This window comes from Corvus moneduloides, chromosome 1 (genome assembly GCF_009650955.1).
Source record: "Corvus moneduloides isolate bCorMon1 chromosome 1, bCorMon1.pri, whole genome shotgun sequence".
NCBI lineage: Eukaryota > Metazoa > Chordata > Aves > Passeriformes > Corvidae > Corvus > Corvus moneduloides.
This window is the reverse complement of record NC_045476.1, coordinates 110,978,306-111,004,917: the sequence shown is the minus strand read 5'-3', so window position 1 is coordinate 111,004,917 and position 26,612 is coordinate 110,978,306. Positions and strand designations below refer to the sequence as shown.

The window sequence follows — 26,612 nt, the reverse complement described above, 5'->3', positions numbered from 1 at the left end:
AAGACACATTCTGCATATGGATTTTATCATCTTAATCTGTATTCATTGGGTGTTAAAAGTTTAGTCATACTTCATTTATCCACACCACTAGGCAAGAAGCCTTGTCTATTGATTCTGCTACAGCTACCGGCTTGGTTAATGCAGATATTTGAAACTGCACTAAACTTGCAGTGTAAATGACTGTTGTTGTTTTATTGATCTACACATCAGCCATGACACATAAAATTCATCAGTTCCTGAGATGGAGAAGGAGAGCACAAACTGTCATTCAAGTCAACAAAGCTGATGCCTGAGGTCATTCTGAAGTCCAGCTTTTTTTCCTGTGGTTAAATTCTTTTTCTCTTCTTAAATAAGAAAAATCTTTTTATTTTATGCCACTTAGAATCTGCACACAACGAGCACAACACCAAAGGAGAGAAGGCGTAACGCTGATTGTTTAAATGTTGATTCAAAAAACCAGACTTTATAGAAATGTTCAGAAAACTCTGTTTACAGTGATAAAGTACACATTAATCATGAAGGCCAAATGGCATTCCACGTTGTTTTAGAATTCATAAGACTGGACATGATTGAAATGTATTTTGTCAGATATTTAATACAACAAATACTGCTTGTTTTGTCTCCAATTTCAGGTCCAGCATGCTTTATGGCTGTTGCTGTCTTTGTTTCAAGGAGATTATTTTGGAATTATATATACTTAAAGCAGTAATGCATTCAGTAGTGATGAATGTATGCACTTCTTTAACAGCTGGCTAAGCCATTTTGATTTTTAGAATGATTGTAATTTGCAAGGCTTAAATGAAACAAAAAATGTTTAATTTAAGATGATCGCTCTGTGGAAATTGTGTAATATGGGTCTTATTGTGGATATTCTCTTGTTTCAGATATTTCAATTTAGGAGTCAGTAAAGTTTTCAAGAATTTACATAAAAAGCATACAAATGCAAATATTTTTTCTATGAGGGCCCTTCAACATTTGTTGAGGGGGGACTCACTTTTCCAAGGTAATACCATTTGTGTATTTTACTTCTTCAGGGCAAGTTAGCCTAAATTTTAGAAAACTCTGGGGCCAAATTTTCTGCAGATGTTTCAATTGGTCAGTGCCATATACTTAACTAAGGAATGCTAATTTATTGCACAGATCTGGCTCATACACAGGAAAGAGAACGGTAACGCTCGGTTACTGCCTGCATTTAGTGCTATTTATACATTGATCTGAGTTGGAAAGAACTTCAGGTTGTTTGTCACATTCCATTATAAAAGGTTCTTGTGATCTTTTTCTGAAAAGCATTTTCTTGCAAGGTTTTAGCTTCAGCAGGAGAAGCAAGTTTTCCTTCTTGCACCTATTTCTATTCACTCTTGCTGTGATTAAGGTCAAGTAGTGTTTCCACTTCTTTTATCTGTTTACATAAGCAGCAAAATGTTGTCCCCATACCACCCTCTTCCTGCTATTCTGTGCCACATCCTCAAAAAGCTTTAATAGTAAACATCCCAAAGATTTTGGCTCAGATAACACTGAAATCACCTGGTGATAGCAAGCCTCTTTGAGGAGCAGACTGGGAAAGGAGCAAAATGAATAAGAAAGAAAGCAAGACATCCAGGCTCCACTCTGCCTCATGGACTCTTTTTCTTATTACATTATTACAGAGTTTGGTTCAGCTGGATTTGCCCCATTAAACTCTTCTGGCCAGTTAATGGCCCATTCAGCCAACCTTTCTACTCTTACAGACACCACAGACATTTGGTACTTTCCTATTCCAGTCTGAAATGAAAGAACAGGATGACCAAATGTGTCAGCTAGCCAATCCCTGTGGATGCAGTACTTGGCATTTGGAACACCAGAGTACTTCCTGCTCTGACTGCTGTGACTATGTGGGATCAGTCGAGCAGCATCTGGGGCTGCAAAGCTCAGACAGGATGAGAGGGAGAGAATTGCAGCAATTGCCAAGTAGTATAATTTAAAAATACGTTAAACAAAACATGCAGAAGGAAGCAAATAAACTTTGACTGATGTGAGTTGAAAGCTAAGTGTTCTGGAGTGAAGGTAATCTGTGTACTCTCCATGCATGCCCTTTATCAGCTGTGTGCCCAACTTCTTCAACTTGCATAAATAAGAACTCTACTGGGAAAATAAAACAAACATCTCTTTACTTGAAGTGCTTAATTTTGAAACATACTTTTAATCTCTCTACCTTGAAGAAGTAGCATTTATTATACTTCAAAAGGCCATAATAAGATAGTACAACTTTGCAGTACAACTGGGAACTACCACAGAAATTTCAAACTACATGTTACCTAAAGCGATAAGCACTCCTCTCACACTTTGTCAGAGGGACACATCATGAGGTGTTCAGATTGCCTAAATTTCACAGAAATGGACATTTCTTACTGGCCTAATCCAGACCTTTAAAGGCATCCTGTAAATACTTGGTTCATTGTCACAGCTGGAATGAAGGTTATCTGCACATGGTCCCTGGCACAGGAGCAGCATGATTCACAGGAAATTGAAATGGTTTAAAGAAACCTCCAATCTTGACAGTCTTCCAGAAAAGCCACTGCCTACCTTTATTCTTGAAATGTACCATCTTTACAAAAATCAATCACTTGGTCAAGAGATGAGCAGATCTAATTGTTTCACTGGCAATCAAGAAATCGAAATAAAAACTAGCAAGCTAGCCAGGCTGTTTGGAAACACATGCAGATATTGTTGGAACTCAGAAAGCAGCAGGATTTCAAACACTGAATACAAAAGTTACGGGATATTTTCCATTGCTGTGAAAAGTCCATGAGACACTTGAATTGCTGTTGTGAGCACGTTGTAGCCACAGGCCTGGGCCTCAAAGTTGCAATCCACATCTCAAAGTTCCTGATATCTCAGTCTGAGTTTCTGTGTTGCATAGTAAGTGTGCAGTGTTACTTACTGTGCATGAATTATGAAGGCAGACATCATGAGAATAATTATAAATTCAGGATATGTGAAAAAATTAGTTTTGAAATGGGAGAATGCTGATTGGCAACCATAAGAGATGTTAGTGTTCTGTGTGGGCAAAAACATGGCAAGAGCACATGCAAATAAAGACATTGCAATATCTGCATTTTTAGCTATGTCCTCTCACAATTTCTGCCTTGCACATTATGTAATGCTAGCATGTTATTGTAATTTCCTTCTATTCCCAGTGGCATTACATGGTAATGCAGTAATGAGAAAAAAGAAAATGCTATGTAGACACAGCTGAGGAGAGAAATATCAGAACTGTACATTAATCAGCAGAATTTGGAAAGCTTCCCAATAAAATGAAAAGTGAACTCTGGCCTTTCAAGAGCTCACAGATAAAACAGTCTGGATATTAGGTGGATTTGTAATAAAGAAATGGTTATGTTGAAATAATGTAACTATACATGTTCAAGTAACATTACTTACTCACTAATATTCTGAAAAGCCATGTTCAAAATACAGCCTTTCAAAATACTGTGAAACTACAGGATCTAAAGAGCATGAAGGGAATTTACTGTCCATTCTTTAATTTGCTTGCTATGAGCATCCTTTCTATTGCTTAAGGGTCTGTAAACATAAAGGCCTGAACTGTGTGCTGTAGGGTCAGCTCTTTCCAAATCATAGTTTTACAACCTATAAGGCAGCCAGTAAACTTGTTTGAGGATGTCTGTGGTAGAGAAGGGATTGGGTTTTATTAATTCCCATAACTGTCACTTCTTTATAGCAACAAGTATAATTATTTACAGCAGAAGGGTCAATTTCTGTTTCATTGAGGGAACAGGACAGTAATTGCTTATGCTATAAAAATGCTGTAATTCTTTTTTGTTATGCAGTAGAACTTGTCCTTGGATTTTTTAGTGTGAATTGAGCTAAAATTTATGGTACCTTTTGCCTGGACATGCATGGTGCAGCTTCACATGTCCTGTTAGCTTGTTCAGAAATTTCCATGGTACTTTTACTGTGTCTTTTCACATAGTCCCTGGGTAAAATGAGTATTGATCCTTGATTTCTTTAAATACTAATTTGTGTCACTGAGAACTCAGCACATAATGACATCTGTCATTTAGCAATTAATAGAAGTTAATCCGTAATAAATAAAGCAATTCGAGAATAAGAGAGAAAATAGATTATTCCATATCTCTGAAGAGATTATATTTCACTTTCATAACTCACTAATACTTTCTCACGGATTTTGGTTATAATTAATGACTCAAAAATTTGCTGCATTTTTAGGAGGCTCTGCTCTTCTTTTTTTTGTTTTAACCTTCCTTCTACATGCTGGCCTTAGGTAAGTTGCAGTGGAGACCATATCTTTGAAAAATTCCTTATGATAGTCTTCTCTATATTGCTTACCTCTCATTCTGACAGGATGATAATCCAGTTCATCTGTACTATGTCTTTGTTAAGATTCTTTGGAACACTGGGTTTTTCCAATCTCCCTCATGAAGGCTGAAGTCCAGAAACAATTCAACCAGTGAATCATTAACTCTTGGAACTCACACGTGTTTTCCTCGCTCTGGACTGCCAACATAAGTCAGAATTGATAAAACACGTTTTTCTAAAATATACTTACTAAAATGAACAGCCCAATCTGTGAGTATGCAAGGAACAGAACGGGGTCATTTTTTCACGATCCCTTTCAGAGGAATGGCTACTCAGTGCTCAGGTTAACATACTTGAGCTCAGACCATAGGTGTGCATATTTACCAGTGAAATTTGTATGCCCAGTACCATTCTCTTGTACTGAGGCCAACAGGCTAAAACCAGTCCATATTCATACTGCAGAGCTCCCAGGCACCAGGACCCCTTAACAGATTGCCATTTGGGAATGGGCCCTGATTGATGTCTAGGAATTTTGGAGAGAGTGGTAGCTGGCTGGTGCCACAGCCCTGCTGGGGACCTTTCCAGTGATGTAACAGGGAGGACAGTGTTGCATAAATAGCTTAGATGGATTTTAAGCAGCTCGGTGTTAGCAAGTCTGAGCTACCTGTTCTCAAGTATCATTATGTTTCCAGTAAAGCAGCAGAGACCTCTAACTAGAAGTACAAAGTTCCTGAAGCTCCTCTCAGGCAAACAAGAGACCTGAGGTCCATGTTCTTTTCTCATTGGACTTTGAATGTGTTATAATTTAGATGGTATTTAAATAAAAACAGAAATAATGGAGAGAATAAAGAGAGTCTCCATTTGATTAGACAGGTTTCATCATGTACGCTCTCCTAGCTCTCTGTTTTTTCTTGTATTTGTGTTTTCATGTGAGGCCAGCTTCAGCAGGAGACCACAGTAATTCTGTACAGATGGGTGGGGTTTGGGAGCAGTGTGGTGAAAGCCTCTCAGGTTGAAAACAGTATTTAACCCCAGCCTTTGGTTTCTGCAAACCTGCTGGAGTTGTTAGATTGTTGTGGAAAAAGCTGGTATGACTGTCACATCTTTCCTGAGAGAGCTCAGACACTTGCATCTTAAGCAGATGTAGACCTATACAGTAAAACCGAAATAAAGTGCCTTTTATGTCTTTAAGTGTGTCCATTTCTGTCTGAGTTTAGGAAGTTCCTCGATTAGGGCCATTGATCATCCCAAAGAGACAGTATGAGAGGTGCAATCCTACTTCATGTCAGAGTAGCCCTCTGGGGTTGTGAAGAGACGTGTTTCTCCCACTGAGTGCTTAGGGGGCTCAAATCTCCTTCTGGCTGCTTGCCTTGAGAGAAGGAGGTGTTTAATGTAGAGACCACAGTGAAAGAATTATGAACATCACTAGAAATTACTGCACTGAACGATTTTTGAAGGAGATTCAGTTTAAACATATCCAAGTTCAAATGCAGAACAAGAGCATTCCTTGAAAATGTAGGAAAGACGTGCTGTTGCTCTGTGCTTACTGAAGTGTGCCAGGGATTTGTTTTCATTTTACTGTGTGCTGTGGAAGGATTGAAGGGGGAGTATGTGAGCCAGCTACATTTCTCCCAGTGGTTGTTGTACAGGATTATGTGGGGATGTACTTTGTGGAGACATTTTAAAGTAGTTTTCTGGCAGTGTGCATCACAGTAGCTGAATGTTGGTTTGTAGCCGCAGTGCTGAGTGACCCATTCTAAATTCCTGTAAAACTGTGGTTAGGAATTGTCAGGCACATAAACCCATTGTTGTCTTTGGGAGCTTTCACTGTTGACCTTAATGTGTATTATGTACATGCACTTCCCATGTCCTCATCTGTGTGAAATTAGATTTTCCACTGTAGCTTATCATCTTACCTCAGTTCTTTTGTTTTTGTGAAGGTTTGAATCCCATCAGTATTTTTACTCTCAAATTCTAGATGCCAAAGTGAGGTGTCCCAAGTGAAAAGTATGGTGTCACCCATTGGACTAAGTGAGCACTCAGGTCAGTCTTGCAGGTCATACTGGAAGCCCTGTCTGCTTGGGCCCTGTTAGTGCTGAAGCCTTGGCAATGTTGTACATCAGTTTTTCTGTTCTCTAGCTATGCCATATACTTTATATTTTTTGTGGTCCTCAAGATTCAGTTTCTTTTCTTTCGTAAGTATTTAAGTTAACTGTGTATTTTTAAGTGGTTCATAAGAGCTCTAAAACAGAGACTGTGATATAAATACACGTTCACTGTGCTGTATAGTGACGTACTGAATTATCAACTGAGAGGTGACTCAATGACATTCTGCCTGTTTTGTTTATAGATCTAAAATACAGATACTACATATTTTAATCCATTCAACAGTAATCCTGCCTGCAGCATTGGATTGGAACGTTGCACAGAAAATACTGAATAGCCTTCAGGACGAGATGCAAAGTTTGCCTTTAATGAGCTAATAACGAGGATGTGTATTGTAAGATAGAGGCTCATTTTGGAAATAACAGAGGAGAAGAAAGTGTGAATGGATAGCTTACAGTATGACTGATCATCAAAACACAGCATGACTGTGAAATAGGCAAATAGACTGTGCTCAGCAGGTGAGGCTTCCAGCAAAGGTGACAAGCTATGAACACCATTGTACAAGACACTGGCAGACCTCATGTGAACTCCTATGCCTCGTTCTGATCTACCAAGAAATACCAATATACTGGCACTACAGCAGTGGAGTGTTTTGGCATAAATGATCATGGAAAATCTGTGTTACATGTGTAGGATCCAAGAGAACTCAGCTTGTTTTTTAGCTAGCCAGTTAAGGCCAAGAGAAGAAATGATTCTTTTCTAAAAATGCATCAGAGGAATAACCTTCAGAGAGGAAGGAGAGCAATTTCAATTTAGAGAGCATATATATAAACAGCTCAAATATAAATTCTCTACGCAGTGGTGAATTGAAACAGGTATGTACACCTGTCAGGTAGGTGGTGCTAGTTAAAGTCACACAGCACTGTGGTGCCAAAAGTACATTTTTCAGTTTTTTGTACATGACAACCCCCAGCAGAGCACAAACTTTTGGCCAGATTCTCGCATGGATCAGAATTGACTGAGTGACAAGGAGCAAAAAGTCAACAGGATTTTTCTAATAATTTAGGTTGCAACACAATAGTAATCAGTACCTCTTTAATGGCTTTTCTGTAGATTCTTTGACAACGGTCATTGACCTTAGGAAATTTTCTTCAGTATTGTGATTTTTAAGCAAGCTTGTATGAGCCCTTTATTCACTAGCAAACACTAAATGGCTGCATTAAAAAAAAATTCTGTAGCTAATACTTAAACGTATGGCAGGACTGGGGTTTCCAGAACAAAGTAATTTGGGGCAATTCCTAACACTCAGTATAAATAATATTTGATTGGGCCATTCTAAACCATTGAACTATTTGTACTAAAGTGTTTTGATCATGTGTTGCAAGCAAACAAATAAATGCTTTTATTTTATACCAAGTAATGTTAAAGGAAACAAAAGGATATAGAGGAGTGCTACATGGAAACAGGAAGAAAAGCTATAGATGCACTCCAAGTGAAACACTGTCATTCCCCATACTTGATGCTGAAGGAGTATTCGTTTTACTGAATATTAACATGAAAACTTTCTGTTATGCTGTTCATTTAAGTAGGAAGGGAAATCACTGGCATTTACAACAAGCATCATGACTCTAAAGCATTGCTAAGTAAAAGCTAATCTGCTCAACCGGATTACATTAAATGACACAAAGAAACATTAGAGTCACTTACTGGGCTCTACAACTGAAAGCAGCAACTCTTTACTCAGGAGAAGGGTAAGTGCCTCAGCCTGAAACAGCCTCAGAGAGTGGTAGGATAGATGTGTAAGGCATTATAATAATGTTGAATTTGGGGAGAAAGTACCATGGGGAAATCAGATGAGGACAGATGAATTAACTGCGTTCTCACATCTAGAGCTGAAGCTGTTTTCAAGATTAGCCTCGTAGGGTAGTAGAAGCACAAGGCCAAAATCTCATCTGTATTTAACAGTTGTGCTAATCCTGAACTGTGCAGAATCTTTTATCTACAGCCAGATTTCCTGTGGGAAGAGCTGCACAGTGTCATGCTGCCAAGGTTTCTATGCCACCTAATCCTACCAAAGTCATTCCCAGTGCAGGGAGGAGGAAGAGGTATACCTCCACTGACAGAATAGAAGGTCAGCCTTGTATTTATCCACAGAAGTCCTGAAAAACTGGGGATGATGCCACAAAGACTGACTTGTTTTCTGTGTCTGCCTGCATCATTCTGCACTGCTGATTAAAGTGCCCTGCAGAGCCTTTTTGTAGGGAAGAAAGAATGAAAATGAACACAGTAATCTCCATTTCCAAATTGCTGGACTGGAACCCACTGCATTTAAGTTGTGGAAAGAGACAATAGCATTGTGAGGTGAGAATTCTGTTGTGGTTATTTTTGCTGTGGTCTTGCTCTCCTACAGCAGAGCCAGCAGGAGGAAATGTGCCTGTGCCTTGGGTGCTTAAGTGATAATGCTGGCTTCTGCAGTTGCAACTGAAGCACAGGCATGTCCTGCCTTCCACCAGTTTTCCCATGAAAACAAAGCATCTGGAAGGAGAAAATGGACAAGTGAGACCACATCTTAAATGACTGTAGTGGAGCTGTTGGAGCTAGTATCTCTGTGTGGTATCCCCTCATTGAATAGATTAAAAACTTCATATCCACTGTGAGTGCTTTAATGAGCAGTAAACAGTTTTCAAGCTTTGAATCAAAAAACCTGTTGAAATTGGATTGTGTATTCAGTCAGCTGCCTCAGCAAATATTTTTCTTCCTGTGCTGCACACAAACCAGCAGATTGCAGGCATCCTTGAATAAAGGGAGAAAATAAGCATTCTCCCTGTACTTACAAACTGCTCATTTTAACACATGTATTTTGTTAATTCCCCAGCTCAATTCAGTAGTGAATTTCCAGTGCACAGCTTTGTAGAAGTTGTAGGATATGTTTAGTGTTAACAGTATTATTAATCCATTAGCGGATCTCCTGCTCTAAATTCTACTTCTTAATTTCTGTGTAATATCCAGGCTCCTTGATCAATTTGCATATTAATTTACATTCATAAATAAAAGCTGTGCAACGGGCCATGGTCATGTCCATGAACACTGGTGTATTTGCAGACTGTCCACACCTCATGGACACCCTCCAGGGCATAGTTACAGCATTGCAGTAGTCTATTGTTTACTAGAAAATATTGAAGTAGAGTATCACTTACTCGTAATCTTGTAATCAGTTTTCCTTAATAGAATTATTTTTTTAATTTATAAACCCCTGAAGATATTGCAGTGTATGTGCAGATCTTACTGTCATGATTTTAAATCCATAAGCTGTATGTTTTTCTTACCTTTTGCAAACTGCATTTTCTAGAAGTTTGTGGAGAACAGAATGAAAACTGCTGCTCTACGAGGCAGCATCACACATAATGTGCATAAATTGGGAGTTGAATACAAGAGACTGAGCAATAATATATCTTCATCATTTATGTATGGATTTAGATCTGAGGAAATGTTCCTATTCCTTAAGAACATCATATTGTTTCTCAAAGTATTTTCTTCATTGCTCTTATAATTTAACTTTGTGTAGCTACTGATCTTCTTCATGGCTATTGAGGAAGAAATCTCTTGCTTACAAGTGGCTCTGGATTTCTTTGAAAGTAGAAATTACTCAGGCAGGTTCTTGCATGAAGACTGCTGCTTTTTTCTGTTACTCCATTCCTTTTAATTCCAGTATAGTATTTTGTTGTATTATATCCAGCTTCCCTGAAAACTGTAGAATGAAAATAACATTGTATAGTATTTATTTAAAAAGAGATGTTTGAATCTCAAAATTATTTAGTGGAAATGACATAACACATTCATCCCATGTAGACTTAAAGAACTAGGATTGTCTCTTTTAGGTGAGAATTGGCCTTCCCGTTTTCTTGAGAATCCAAGTAAACTGGTCAGTCAGACCTTGCCAGATGTATTTTCTACATAATTTGTGAAAACTGAGTAACAGCATCATATTCTATCATAAGAAAAGTACCTAGTTTGTGTCTTCTTTCTACCCTGCCTCACATAGCAGGATGGAACCAGGTGGAATCTGATGGTTTGAGTGCCATCAACAACTTTGCTGGAGCTGAAAGTGTGTTGTAATGAATCTTTGCATTCCAGTCATAAGCAATTTTGAAGCAGTAGTTAGCTGTCTTTGAATATCAGAAACTCAGGCATACAGTTCCAGAAGCAATATTTCTGATTCTGGTAAGATGGGCTGTGTGATCTCACAGATTGTTGCATATTCGTTTGCATATGTTCAGACTCCTGGAATTTTCTTTCGTATCTTCCCCATTGATCTGTACTTCAGTACCATTGTGCATCAGCGTTTTCCTTCTCTGTGTCAGGTTGAAAAGGAAGGATCAGTCTGACCTGACATGACTTTCCATTTTGAATATTTCCTTCAGATCCCCTCTAACTTCGTTCTTTTTTAGACTAAATTATTTTAGACAGTTTTGCTTTCTTAAGTTCTTTTGAACTGTGACAAGACTTTACTCCTTTTTCCATGCTTTCCTGTTGTTCTGTAAATTGGCCTTGGCAACCTGAAAACTGGTGAGTTAAATGGTGTAATATTGGCTTGTAAAAGCACTTTGCTTCCTGTACCAAGATACTTTTATCTTGTACTTACGAACTTACCATTTTTCTGTGTTCTTTTTAAAAAGAAATTAAGCAAAGAATGTAAAGCTGATTAAGAAGCTTTGAAATGGTCTTTGGATTGTTCCAAGTATCATAAATGTAAATTCATTGAAAGTCTCTTTTCTGGCTTGGTACCAAAATATATCTCGCCATAGTTTCAGCAAAATTTGTTGAAATAGAAAACAATGTTAATAGAGAACACAGTTCCTCAGACAATGAGAATCTTATTTTATGATCTAATGGCACATTTTAGCCTGCAGTAATAGATAAGGTTTCTCAGTTCTTACAGTTCGCTACTAAGCATAAGGTTTCAAGGTCATATTATTTGATTTGGACTAACTTTGGATCACAGCTGTGCTTGTTTGCAATCTGGTCACATTCTGTTAAGTCTTTGGTAATGCATCTAACTTCACACTCGGGTAAATCAAACTGATGAACAAAAATGTATGTATTAAGAAGTCTTAGAATAACTTGTATTCCACTGCTGGTATTTTATGAAAAACAAGCAAACCAAAAAAGAGGCTTTCTAACCTTGGTAGAAAGTGGTATAACCACATCTGCTACAGTTTGGTTCTGAGAAACTGTCAATCTGACTGAAATGAAGACTTCTAGAATAAACTGCTAATTCTTGCCACCATATAAGGTGATCATTTTGCATACTATATATGATATCTAACCTTTAATCACAATTGCTGTGTCCTTGTGCTTGTTACAAATTTCTAATTACTAAATTGCAGTGACATCAAAGAAAAAATACTCAGATAAAGAAATCTTTAAATTAGTTAAGTAAAAAAAAAAAAATCAGCAGCAAAAGTCTTTCATCTTGACCTAATTTACTTGAAATTCTATGCCTGATGTGAAGATTAATAACAGGTGGCCTTTTAGGGAGCACTCAGCTTGAGTCTAATGTTCTAGTTGTTCTTTTATTATCCCAAACATCTATAACTAAAGGATTTTTTCACCGTGCCCTTTGTTCACAATATGGGACTGTAATTGAGTTCATATTTCTCGCCCAACCTTTCAGCTGTAATTAATATTTTATTATATCAGATTTTATCACTAAATAGCCTAGCAGCAGGGTATTGAGCCACACGCACGCTCCCACCCACACATACACACACAAAAGCCATAGTGACTTATTGATGCCAAGCAAGTTGTATGTAATGAGTTGTGGTTGAGAGAATACAAAATAAATTCATGGTAGCCAGCTAATATTCCAAAGCAATTTAGAACTGATCTTATCTTGATCAAACCAGGACAAAGAGAAATTAAAGTTACAAGACTGAAATACTCAGTGTTGTGTTACTATATCAGACATGTGACATCTAACAAAAATGGTCTGTGCAAGACCAGCTATTAACTGTTATCATGATTATGTTTTAGGAGCAAGACCAGTTTAGGTCATATGCTTTTTGTACTAAGTTACACACTGTCCTCTGAGCTCTGCTAAGCACTAACACCTCCACAGCATGACAAATACAAAAGTCTGAACATATAAGTTGATTTGCTATTTGTCCTTTAAACTGGAATAAACCAAGGTTATTTCCTTGCACTACACTGCATACCAAGGGGATGGTGGGTGTTACTCAGCTATTGTGATGGAAATAAGGTGTTTTTAATACAGATTTTGAAAGATGGAGAAAGTCTTATCATATAAATATCTGTAAACAAGATTGGAGAGAAATGTTTCATAAACCTAGATAACTTTGATGATCGGTGGTTTTTGTTATAAAAGCTTCCCACATAACTTGTGACTAACTGGCATCCCTGTTCTCGGCAGGTTTTTACACGGAAGTCTCTGCCCTCCCCCACCTGTCCCTCTCTCTCTCCCTTTTTTCCTCTGCATCCCTCTCTCTCCCCACCTCCCTCTTGCCCTCTTCCTCCTTCACTCATTGCTTTGAATAGGTGATTGCTGGAAGAAAGTACTCAAATTAAGAACAGATCACTAGCAGGATAGTATAGAACAAGCTCTATACTTTAAATGGCTTGTTCATTGTTTGATAACAGCAGAAATAGCCTCTTGAAATCTGTATCTGCAACTATCTTTTTAATTTATTTTTAGTTGTTTGTACATACCCAAGCCACTTAGAGGATGAGTAGGCCCTTCTTCCCCAAGGGAGAGCTCTGTTGCAGAGGTGAAGAGGAGCTAAGCTTCCTCACATGGTCAGGAGAGGAACTGCCATGTGTTTCTGGCTACAGAAAAGTGTAGTCTTGCTATGGTGGGAAGGATGGCCTAGGAGATCCAGCCCTGAGACTCGATGCAGATGTGAGCAGAGTTTTATATCTGGTGGGGTAGGGACAATCTGTTCAGCTTTCTGCAAGTCAATATATCATGCTATCTTCATTCCCATATCTAAAGTTAAAATAAGTGGAAATAGCCTTTTGCACTCTAAAGAAAAAGAGCAAAAGATACCTATGTATGATTGTGAACAACTTGGCAGTGGTGAGGAGTGTTGTAATAAGCAGATGTATGTATAGCTCACTTGACACTGTCCGTGCCTTAACTGTGCCTCCCCTGATGGGGGAGACTTTTTAGAGTCTTTGCCAAGAGTCCGAGAGACGAATGGGAGCTTCAGCCTTCTCTGCTTTCAGATAGTTGTTTATTAAGTCTTATCAGAGAAATAGAGCCACTAACGTGACCCAGACATAGCACAAAGCAGAGAATGCAGGAGAATGCCAAATTATCAAGATTACACAGCCTTTTTAAAGGTAAATTAACCAATGGTCACTAAAAGTATACATTATTTTTACTTTTCCACCGTATAATAAATCATCTTGTCACGTAGACAGGAACTGCAGAACTCTTTAGCGAATCATCCCAAACTACTTCTACTGCAGAATATAGAGTAGTAGAAGAAAAAGAAGACGGTCTGGAGATCAACAGCAATCCTCCATTTTGAAGTTTTTTGCTTTTCTCTACTTACTATATTAATAAACCCAAAAACTCTAAATTTTTTCACCCTGTGACAGTCTTACATAATATTCTATCACCTAGTTCACACCAGTGTAGATTCTAATTCTTCCCAGAGGGTAGGCAGTTTTCTCCATGGACAAAGGTCAAAAACAGTGTTGTCCAGGGGGGTAGAACCCTTCAAAACAGGCAGAGAAATATTCTCTGCACTCTGGGTTCCCACACTCACTCTCTGAAAACTTTTTTTTTTTTTTAATTTACCTTTTCCAAGTTGACCACCAGAAAATTTTAGAATAGTGACTTTGTGGACTATTTTGTGGAATTAGTAACCTCACAATCTCTCTGTGGTTTGCATTCATTTTAAAGCCAAGTTGTGAGAAGACTGTAAAGAAAGTAGGAGGCATCCCTGTTTTGTACTGCTTGGTAATGAGGTTGGTCTCAAAGCCCTGGAGGATCTGAAGCTTTAGGTTAGTTCAGTTTAGACCAGCATCATTTAAGTTAGTAATATTGCTGCTTGTGGAGTGAGGTCAATAGTATCTGGTTCCTAGAGGGACTGAGTTGTTTCTCTGTAGGAATAAAACTTTTCACTGGTAAAATGAAGAAAGGGAGTACTCCTTGTCTTCTGTGTGCTGTATTACTTGTCCAAGATCAGAATTAAACTTTCTGATGCGTAAATAAGTTAAAGTTTACACCTGATTTTTTTTCCTGGTTTCCTAAGAAAACAAGTCTTAACAAGATCCTGTTGATCTGCCTGCATATTCCTTCCTTCCCTCATTAGTATAGGACCTCTTGGAAATTTTCAAGCAATAGTTTGAATTTTGCATAAGTAGTAAGTGTCTCACATACTTTGGAATCTCTGTGAAAGACCCATATTAGCATCTGAAGGGATAGGCTGTGTTAGAGTATGAGTTAGTTCATTTCATTTGGTCCATCAGCAGAGAGCTACAATTCCCATACCAGCAAGCCAGTGTGTAGCTCAGAAGCAGCCACAGCATGTGTTGCTTCTTTACCAGCCAGTGTTTGGGAGATACTAAAAGGAGCTGAGCATATTGAGGGTGGGAGCTGGGTATCACAGGTGACATGTGGAATGGAGATGGGATTATGGCATGTTCTTGGGTACACATTCTGAATTTCTTGCAATAAAACTTGTAGTGCCTTAGTCTATTTATAAGGCTTTGAAGCATCTTCTGTTTCAAACGGCCTTTAAAAAACCCAGTCCCTGATCAATGTAAATGTCCCATGTACATGGAAAGAGCTGTCAGCAGAGATGTTTTACTGTTGCCAAAAAGTTAATGGTGACATACCCATCAAAAAGATTATAAGCTTATGTTTACCAGAGTTATTTATGGAAGAATCCAAGCATCAGTTGGTAGACCAATTCAAAAAAATGCTCAGTAGATCACAGTGAGTGTACAGAGATCTTGTAGGCAGTTATTCTTGGATAACAATTCCCCCCTCCAGTCTTATGAAAGTATATAATACGATTTCTCAACTCTATTATGAAAGAAAGTAATTTTATAAATTACGCACAATTTGTTTGTAAAAGGTATTTGATTTCATAATATAGCTATGAAATCAAACACTTTTTGCAAGCATACTGTGTGTAATTTATAAAAACGTAGCTGACTGTAAGTTGTTAAAAATGCTTTAAGTGTATCTATATTAGATAGACTTCATTTTTATTGTATCTTTCCTACTACTACTTTTTATTTTCACTTCTTATTTACCAAACAGGATGATACATGTCAAGCTGTTTTCAGTACATTATCTGTTCTTTTATTTTCTTCTTTTCTTCTCTACATTCCTACCTTGTGTAATCTTTTGTATTCTTGAATATTTCAATCTTTTCCTAGTTTTGTTTTGTCTCTCTCTTTGTTTTTCTTTCTATTTTCATATGCACAATTGCCTATCTGCAACATTTCTTTTTTTCTGTGAAAAAACCCAAACTAAACCAAACCAAAAAAAAAAAAAAAATCACTAACAAACAAAAAACTCCTAACCAAACAAAAAAAAACCAAAAACACCAAGGGAAAAAAAAAAAAAAAACACCACAAGCAAAATATGTTGCCAGATCTCTGGTGCCCTTCTTAGTTTGTCACTCTTAGCAGATAGATCTCATTGATCCAGTATGGAGCACATTAGGGGAGCTCTGTAGTCAAAGATGTCTTTTTCTTGTCCAGCATATAATAGCTGAAAGAAATTATGAAGGTGGAGTCAAATGTTCTCTTGTATTATATTACTTACACCTGTAGAAAACTACTTTGAACTCCTTGTGAAACAGTACTATTTTAAGTAGGGTTAATTTTATTTACATTTTGTACTCACTTTGTATTGTGCAGGTCTACAGACTATGTACAAAATTTATATTTTTTCTTGACATTTTTGAATTTGAATAAAAAGCAGCCGAAAACATAAATCTGTATTAAGTATGGAGATACAGGCCACAGTGAAGTTATCAGTGTTTCAGAAAAAGTATGTTTCTGATCATAGGGGGTTTTTGTGGCCTGCAGTATTTTAGAACATTTATTTTTTTCAGCAGAAGAAACAATAATTAAAAACTTCCCCTTCAAAATAACAAATAGATGTATATGATTACCTTTACAGAAGAAAAAGAAAGGTAGAATTATGTGGTTATTGCTAAGTATGCAGAATTGCTAATACATTGCGTCTCATCAAGTGGATCATATCAGTCTAGAGCAGTACCCAGCCCCTGGGAGAGTAGGGGTGGGGAAACTCTATTTATAGATGATTAAGGAATTTCAGGTGTGGAAATGTACATAACAGTTGTGAAGACATAGTTGCATCTTGTCATCTTGGTCAACCTGTTTGTGGTAGTTCCGACAGTCGCTCTGATAGACCAGTGCAGTGGTATCATTCCCAAGTCCTAGCTGGGAACCAGTATTTAAAAAATTAGAAATAATTAACCATGGAGTGGTATAACCAGGGAGAAGAAAAATATCCTTTCATCAATATTTATCAAGGATTAGGGGGGTTGGGAGGGTTGAGAGAACAGTTTTGATCCCCTTGCCAGTTCACAAATCTCAGTTTACAAGAGAGCAGTCTCTTGTGCCACAATTACTGTTGGCGTTATGTCTAAACACCATTTATATATATGTTGGGTAAATGGTTCTTATAAATTTTAATATGCTGTTTCAATAGTAAACTAATACTTCTTTTGAATAAGTGTAGGTTAGCATATATATTGAATTTATTGATTTTTTGCAAAGGATGGATGGGATGAAGTTAAAACTGCAGTCCATCAGCAGGCTGTATGTTGTAAAACCAAGTACAGATTATCTACTGCCGCCTACATGTTGGCAATCTTTATTGTCCTGCTAAGTAACAAAGTATTACAAACTGCAATCCTTAAAAGATTTTCTACTCTCTCTCCTTCTCTACTAACAAAACAAAACTATGTTTTGGATTGTCATTTGTGATAACTGAACCTGAAGGCAGAAAACATTTCAGAAAGGTTTTGTGAATGGTGTATGATTGCCTGCAATTACAAGGCTGAAGATCTGCTGGACACTCTCTGCCCCTGACAGGTGTACTTAGATTCTCTAAAACAATGAATCTATACTAGGAAATAAGGTAAAAAGTTAAACACCCAGTGTCATCAGGACTAAGTGGCACCCATCTGGCCACTGGAAAGTAGAAGGAGTGTGCATCGTTGTCTTCTTTTCCTTGCAGATTTTCTTCTAGGAATTTTAAATCCTAGGGAGTCCAGATTTGCAAAAGAGAAATATATTACTTCTTCTCTGTCTGGAAAAAGAATTTGAATGTATTATGAATTTATGGTGGCCATTAAATTACCACTTTTGGAGCCTATCTGTCTCTTCTGCAATTAAGGTATTATGTAGCACGTTTTCCATCTCAGGGGAATTGAACCCGTTGTCATATCCTCCCCTGGTGACTGTCCTTGGAGGAAAGAACAAGAAAAATACCTTTAACTTCCAGTGACATAATGCTTTCCATTTGAAAACTTGTCAGGATTTCCTGTATAAAACCTTAGGAATGCTAAGGAGAGGTTTGCTTGGATGTATTTTTCCCAGAAAATCTCCTTTGTAAATCCTGACTTTTATGTCTTTGAGACTGTCCATACAAAAGAGTTGGGCAGTCACAAAGCAGCTTAGGAGTTTTACATTAAAAACCAGATACTGTTCCCCAGTGGACTTGGGTCTGTGAAGATAAAGCCTATTATGACACCTGAGAGTTTACATTTGGCAGTATCTCTAGGGACTGAACCTAAGCTGTCTTATCTCCTCCTTTACAGCCGTTAAGGTATTTCTGCTGTGATTGATCTGAGAAATAGGGCTCCTTGCATGACAATGGTAGTGTTGTATAATATTAGTCTCTCTTATGTTCTTGCCAGGTCTGATTCCAAAAGATTTCTTGAATTTCATTTTTCCCCATGGGCTGGAAATTTCAGGTGCCGGTAATAGTATTTCCTGAGAATGAAGACAGGCCCTGCCTTGGAGAATCTAACCAGACTTAGCTCTTCACCTGCAAAGCTAGTAAATAAAGCCAGGTGTGAAAGTAGAAGAATTCCATTGAAGTTTGAACAAGCTTCTAGCACAAAGTATTTTATTTACTTAGCACCTTCCCTACATTTGTGAAGCAACAGCTGTTCCACCGAGTTAGAAACCTGATTGTGGAGCTTTTGTTTGTGTGGAACCTCCTGGCTTCAAGTAAAGATGCAAACAGAAAGTTAGAAGGATTTCAGACTCCCTTCACTCCAAAAAGCTATAAGGATTTAAAATGCTCTTTGCTCACCCAAAGAAACAGGCAATGCACCTCTAACACTGGTACATTAAGTGCTTAAATGGGAACCATCACAAGAATTTTGAGTTACAAGTTACACAATAAATGTGTTGTGAGAATATTATTTGCAGCATTGCCTAAATCACTTTTTCCCCGCTATATAAATTACGTATTAATGTACTATTTTAAAAATACTCATTGGCATTGTTGTTGGCATTGGTACAGCAACATCATTTTAGAGGTTTTGTTCAGTCTGCTTGTTTTTCTTCACTCTGAGTTCTATATTTTCATATCTGAACATTATGTTTCTACAAGGGATTTTTTTTAAGCTTCTTCATCTTTTTTTAGAAGCTATAGTGGGCAATGCTGTATTTTGCATAAAGCCCAGAAATTCTCTGATCCACCAAATAAAATGTCCCTGAAATAGAGAAGGCTACCTTAAATGTCCTCTCCATGATTAGTAGGTGTACTCATTTGTCCTGCTGCTAATCAAAAACTCCCTGGTCTTACTTGTAGTCCGCAGTTGAACCATGTGTGCTTCCACCTTTGATAAAATATGCAAAATTCTATAGTGGTCAGAGGGACAGGCCTGCTATTCAGCTGGTTCTCTGGCATAGGATCTGTTCTGGAAATATACAGAGTATATTTTATTCACTGTATATTGGGTGTTGCTAGAACTCCTGACCTGCTGGCAAAGCCTGTGTAGCTGTGATGGTGAGACACCTGATAAATCAGAGGTTGTTTATCACCTTTGTTTAATCCCCCTATAATAAATATACAGGCTCTTGCACGGTAAGAGGAAAGTTAGTAGCAATTTCCTGTAGCCTTTTTCTATTTGCCTGCTAACCATAAATTTTTAATTCCTGTCCTTTAAAGAGTAATTTCCCTCTTCCATTTCAAGGTACATTACATATGTATAATTGCATATAATTTCTAGTACTGTAAAATTTAAAGTTATAGGATAAATTACAAGAATCTAGTGCCATATAAGGATATGGAGAAATAGATAAATATCTACAATGTTAATCCATATAAATATGATATGACCGTGTCAGAGAAAAGTGGTGACAGAGATGAAGTTATGTTGCATATTATATAGAAAAAACTACCCAAAGGCTGTATTCTTCTCAAGAAACAGTTAGATAATAAACTTGCATAACACATGACGAGCAAAGATACATGAATTTTAGATGCAAAACATGAACAAAACAACTGATATATTTTAAAAGTCTTAATGGCAGTACGATAGAATTTTCAGGGGCTACAGAAGTATAGCTGAAACTGTGGGGACCCTATAGACTGTTATGGTTTGAGCAATCAGGTTCTTCATGGACTTAGAACTGAGATAACAGTGTGGGGTTTGGGCTTCTTAATTTTGCCCTCTGTTGGAACTGCTATTTTAGTAGAAGAATGCAGTAAAGTGATTCTAACATGCAGATAACTAGGGCTGTGGGAATGAGTAACTTGAAATAATGGTGAATATGTAGATTAAGGGTTATTCTCTTGTTTGACTCTGTAAGCATTAAAAAAAAGCAAGCATGCAAGTCAAAAATACAGAAATAGATCTATAAAAAGTACCGGTTTTGTATATTTATAATAAAGCATGAACTTGCAACAGTGAGCAGAAAACTTCAAATTAGGCTCAAGAGTATCACCATAACAGTCTGCAAAGGTAGCCCAGCAGTTCACACAGCTGATCAGGGTATTCTTAGTGGATCTTAAGAGCTTTGTGGGCATGATACATTTCCTAGGATAAAAAAAAAAGAGAAGAATTTGAAGAGGTTTTAAACAGTTGAGGCAGGCCAGATGGAATAAGGAAGTTGCTTGTTCTCGTTTCACAACTGGATGTCTGAAGCCCATAATAGTTAACTGACTTGCGTAGGATCACGCACAGCAGTTGTATTAAGACCAGTAAATAAATTCAGGTAGTCTTTGTCCATATTCAGTTCCTTAGGCCGTCTCCCTTCTGTAAAACGAATTCTAAAAATGTCTTTAACACTTCAGTTATGTAAAGCATCAAGACTGTTTTAGAGAGACAAAATAGAGCTGATGTTTCAATAATGAAGTAATCAAGCTTGTTTTCCCTTTGTGCGTAATTTGGAATTACTTTGGTGGAGGTGTAATTACAGATTAATAAGTTTCAATTAATAAATGCCTAGATTGTACATGTTAAGGAGTCCTGTATGAAGAATTTAATGAATGAAGTGGAAAGAAGTCCATATTTGTATCCAATAGGTCCTTCTTGGAAAGTAATTTTGTAACTTCAAATGAGACTTTGGTTAATTAAGATTTGATTTACTTCATTCCAGTAATGTGGAATAATGTCCTCATTCAGGAGGTTACCAAAACCCATCATTTGATGTAGTTAAGACTAGATATATACTTTAATCTTCTTTGAAATTGTCATTTGTCTAAGTATTCTGAGCATATTTTATTACCATGCTAATATGTTTTCTGTTTGCTTTCATGTCTCTTTTTCAACTCTGAAAAAAATTAGTGTATTTATCAGACATTGACACACCATTCCAATTTAAGCAATACAATTTCAATAAATATCTGAGAGACCTGCTACATCTAATTTCTAACAAAAATTAAAGCTATTGTGTTCAGATCTGTATCTCTGCATAATCATTTAAATTTGGAACTGGTTTGGAATTGGTAGAATAAAAAGCAGTGTAAAAATCTTTTTTTTTTTTTCTTTTTCCATACACCTTTTTTAATCTCCAAATCTGAAGCATTTGAATCCTAGGTTAAAAATAATTCCCATGTGTTCCTTTCTCAATGCAACAGTGAACTTCAATCTATAAAAATAAATTTTGTATTTAATTTCCAAGGCATTGAAATTCTATAGTACAACTGTGTAATGTGAATTATATTTAAATTACATTTCTTTCCCTCCCTCAGAAAGATCAGTCTAAATGCTGCCGATAGCTGATATGCTTTTGGCACCTTTCACTGTAGTGTAGAACTTATTTTCTGGATTACAGATAGGAAGACTTTATTCTCTGAAATGTAGAGGTGTGGAAAAGGAATAATTCAACTTCAAATGAGCCAGAAATCTGACTAATACATAAGAGGAATAATAGAGTCATGGTGCAGTGCTAGCTCAATTCACTAAGCTTGAACTCTTTTCGGAGTAGGCAGTCCAGCTGTTACATACTAAGGGAAGCAATATTAATGTAGAGAAAGCTTTTGCATTATGATTGTAGTTGGGGTAATTTTGTAAAATTCATTAGCAAGATGATCTCATTTGTACAAATTTAAAAAGTATCACTGGTAAAATTCTGTCAGGTTTCCATTGACCCAGGTGCTCATAATGTGTTAATTTACATCAGAGAAACAGCAGTGTGTGGAAATTGGCCAGCAGATAGGATTTAGTTATTTTTCATTAGCACTTGGACTTTGATGAAGGGGAACAGAAAAGAGTTGTTTGACCTTTCAGTGCTTAAATTATTAAAGAGCAAGTAGATTTGAGGTCTAGATGCTTGCAAATCTAATTCATCTTGTGGAGTAAGGATTAAAAGACATTTTGAGTTTGAAATTGCTCCAGTCAACTTACTTCTTTCTTTAAACTATCTGAAAATGAGTAGATGGCAGGCATTTAAAATGTATACAAGGAGTCGTGCACGTATTATAACTAAATATGGATTTACCATGGGAGAAGGAGCATTTTAATGGCTGATTTGTTTCTAAAATATCTACAGTCTTTAGCTTTAATCACTGAGGGAAAAAATAAGAGAACCCTCATTTCAGCCGGTACTGAAACAGGTCATATTACCTCATCTGGTCTGAAGTCCCTCTTATATTCAGTCCTGATGCAAGAAAGAAGTAACTTAGTTTACTATCCATCATGCTTTAGTGAAACTGAGGGATCCTTATATTTGCTGGAGTATTAGGCAAGCGTATCCAGTTTCACTACCTTGCAAGAATAAATGTTTACATTACCTTCTGCATTTTTTTCCCAATATTCCATTTAAATTTGCAAGTGGTATTTATTGTAGATTCACTGAAAATTAATAGTTAGAGGAGGCAACATGCTGTCTTCAAAGTAGCTTGGAATCCCAGTTCTAAGTAACTCTATTTTGTTCTAGAAAATTAATTGTGAAAATTATGTCAAAAATTGATTTGTAATAGAAAAACAAGATTGTAATGTAGATATTCCAAGGCTAGTTTTTTTACAAATCAGTTCTCACAGGATCAAAGAAAGAGTGCTGTGGATTGACCTTCATTTACTAGTCAGCATGGAATTAATCAACTAATTAAAATATTTCTGCTTGATATGAAGACTTTGTTGCACAGAGCTGCAAAATGTACAGGCAGAGGCCTTCAAGTGAACCCTCAAGACATTTCTGTGTCTCTGGCTGTACTAAATTTATGCATGGTTAGGTTTCTGCATGAAGTTTAGCATTAAATTAAAACATTTAAATTTGGGTGTCCACTTCTAGATGTCTACATGTGAGCTGAGTATTTAGTTATTACAATCAGTGGAGTCTGAGGAGCAATTAGGTTGACTCAAAGGAGACAGCGTCTTTCTGCTGAGTTCTCTGAGAACTGTAGATATATAGTAGACATATATAGACATATATAGACATCTTCATGAAGGCAGATAGATTTAAGTTGTTAACATTAAACTAAAGCCCCACCATGTTGAAAGTCTAAATCAGGCAGAAGAAGAGGTATTAATTGCATTCTCAGTGTTAAATTTTCAGGCATTTTTTGTGAGCATAGAAGTGCAGACTCTCCTATTGAAGATGCTAGATCATAAAAACATAGTCAACAGGGTCTGTGGCACATGATCAGTAAGTCTGGTAAAAAAACAGTAACATGGTCAAGAGAATTGGTGTTTTCTGCATATTGGTGATATTTAAGTATGAAGATTCTGCAGACCTAAAATGGTGGTGTTATAGAATCATAGAATGGTTTGGGTTGGAAGTCCGACCCCCTGATTGTGGTCAAGGGACACCTTCCCCTTGCCACGTTGCTTAAACGTTCCATCCCTCCTGTCATTGGACAGTTAATCTCTTTATTTCTAAACCAGACTTGCCTTCAGAAGGAGAGCAGCCATAGCTGTGCAGGGACATCACTAAGCCAATAAACCCTGTTGGGTCCAGACTGAGAGGGTCCTGCAGAAGCTCAGCCCACGTGTCCCTATACTTTGGGCAGAATCTCCTTTAAACATAATCCTCTACCTACAGATGACAGAACATTAACATGTCAGAAGTCTCTCTGGATATTTGATCTTTAAGAAACTTAGCTTTCCCAGAGATTCCTGGTTTTTATGAAACATCAACTCAAAAGATCATAAATTGTTATGGATGTAGATGATACGCAAAAATGTGGACACATTGCTACTTTGACATAAATTATCAGGACTGACTTGCTTACTGGGATTCAAGGTTCCAGGAGACAAGTACTGATTAAGAATCACTGGTCCCCAGTGAAGCAATAAACTTGTAAGCCAAACCTCTTTAGAGATATGAACTTCCCACTTCACAAATTTAGAAGCACTGACTCAGTCTTTTACAGCAACTGCAAGGGTATAATGATTACACTGTTCACATGTACAGCAGAAATTGCAATTTCTTTGTTCCTGTTTGAATGTCCATAGCACCTTTACAGTGGAGAGGGGTGGACTGGTCTCTCTAGGTCCCAGTACAGCAAAGACTGCAAGTGCAAGCTGACTTGCTTTGCAGAATGCAGAAACTTAAAAATATGGTTATCTATAAAATGAGTAAAAGTGCTTTTCTGAGTGATAATAGCTTCCATCAAGAAGTGTTATATACCTGCTCAGCAACAGTCAATATGCCACTGAAATTTTACTTTACTCTCTGCTTTTATAAATATTTACAATGTCATCAGTTAGGCAAATACTGGCTCCTGTCTCTTTGTAATTGTGCCTTCATTTTTATCTTAGTACTAATTTAATTTCACTTAGGTAAGATAACCAGGTTGGAGAAGGGAATCTATATCTTTAGGGTTGCTTTGATGAACAAAATAATACTTAATTCCACATTTTAGCACTGATAAAGCACACTTTTTGTGTACAAGAGTTTGAACAAGAAAATGTTCTGTGCATTCACTTGTGTGAAAAGCTGTGGTGTGTATGGCTAATTTTGTTTTTCCAACACAAAATGAGTTTGAAAGCATGAATCTATTCCACAAATTTATACACCTGAATATGAAAATGACATTTTCTTCCTGTGTTCTTTGTTTTTAACAGTTTTTTCCAGTAAATATCGACATGCTGTTATGGTTTTAGGATGGTTTGACTGCCCAAGTTTTAAAATAACCACTGTTTCCTTCATTCTTTCCTTTCTACACTCTTAGTGTCTATCAAATCGTTGTTGAAGAAGAGCGCCCACGGAGGACCAAAAAGACAACTGAAATCCTGAAGTGCTACCCAGTGCCCATTCATTTCCAGAATGCCTCACTCTTGAATTCCCAGTACTACTTTGCTGCAGAGATTCCTGCCAATGGTTTACAAGCTGCTCAGCCTTTTACTATTGGTGATAACAAAACCTACAGTGGTTTCTGGAATACTCCTCTTCTTCCTCATAAGAGCTACAGCATCTATTTTCAAGCTGCTAGCAGAGCCAATGGGGTAAGTCTTGCAACAGGCGTGATTTTATACAGTGTTTGTGTGTAAATAAATGATTGGCATCAACTAGCAGGATGCCCAATTTAGTTGCTAATGAGAAAATGAAGTAACCATGAAATTTAACACACTGAGTTTAAAAAATAGCAGTTTTCCTAACACAATATTGCTTCATGATTAAAGGTTACAGGAAAGAGGAGGGGAAAACCACACATTTTGTCAGTAGTGAGCAAGCAAAGTAGTATGTTACCATTCTGTCTTATTAGCTAAAAGCTGTCCAGTGACTGTGTTTCACTGGCTTTTTTTCTTCCTTTTTGTTTGTTTTTGTTTTCTTGCTTTGAACAGGAAAATTTTGTGATTTCTTTTGTTAAGTTTAAGCCAAACTTGATAGTGGATTTCAGCACATCTGTCTTGGCATGTCCAGTCCTGTTACCTTAGTTTGTGACATCTTGATCTCCCTTTTTCTCATTTGGTTGCCCTGATTGGATTAGAAACCACTTTTTTTGGTCCCTTTCTGCAAACAAAGTAAAAGAAAAAGAAAGAGAAGTAGATGGAACTGAAATGAAAGGTGTTTAAAAAGATCCTCACAGATCATGTTTCATCAGACTAATTCTTCTTGGAGCTGTTTTTCATTTCCTGGACAGACCTACCCAGAGTCCTTCAATTCTTGGTAAGCTTTGGCTGTCTGTGCTGACAGCCTGGAAATGTTTTCTGCCAGAAACCATAATGGACCCTCATTCACAGGGCACCAACAGTGCAGAAATGTGAAACACCATTGATTATTTTTTCTTTCTAAAATTGTCTAACATGATGCCTCAAACTATACTTTCTGTAAGAAAAGAAAAATCTCCCAAGGTCATTATGTTGCCAGAGTTAAATAGCAGAACACTTCCCTGTGCTCTTGGGAATATCTTTCACATTTTGTACTTTTAGAGGAATCTTAAGTGAAATGTTTAGCTACCATACCCAAGCAGTATTTGTCCATATTATGAATGCACTTTGGAGTTAGCTAATAAGCAGTTAAATATGGAATGAGGTGCATTCTTCTCTGACATTTTATCAGTACTTGGAAGAATAGAAACATGGATGACTTTCTCTGTTTAGAAACACAAGATGTGACCTTTTTCCTCTTTATTTGACACAGGAAACTAAAATTGACTGCGTCAGGGTAGCCACAAAAGGTATGTTTGTATTATGTCATGTATTCTGTACTTCATCTTGTTGACCTTCCCCTCACATGGTCTTTGCAAAATTCCAGAAGTGTTTTTATTG

At 37.1% G+C, this 26,612-nt stretch overlaps 1 protein-coding gene across 13 annotated transcripts in view; it reads left to right on the top strand.

The window, feature by feature from the left end:
• The window catches only part of PTPRM (protein tyrosine phosphatase receptor type M), a 453,822-nt gene that overhangs the window by 242,605 nt on the left and 184,605 nt on the right, over positions 1-26,612 (top strand). For all 13 annotated transcript variants that reach the window (XM_032122179.1, XM_032122255.1, XM_032122222.1 and 10 more), the window contains exons 12-13: positions 25,073-25,346; positions 26,485-26,521. In XM_032122179.1, coding sequence (XP_031978070.1) covers positions 25,073-25,346; positions 26,485-26,521 — 311 coding nt within the window. The remainder of the gene's footprint in view (positions 1-25,072; positions 25,347-26,484; positions 26,522-26,612) is intronic.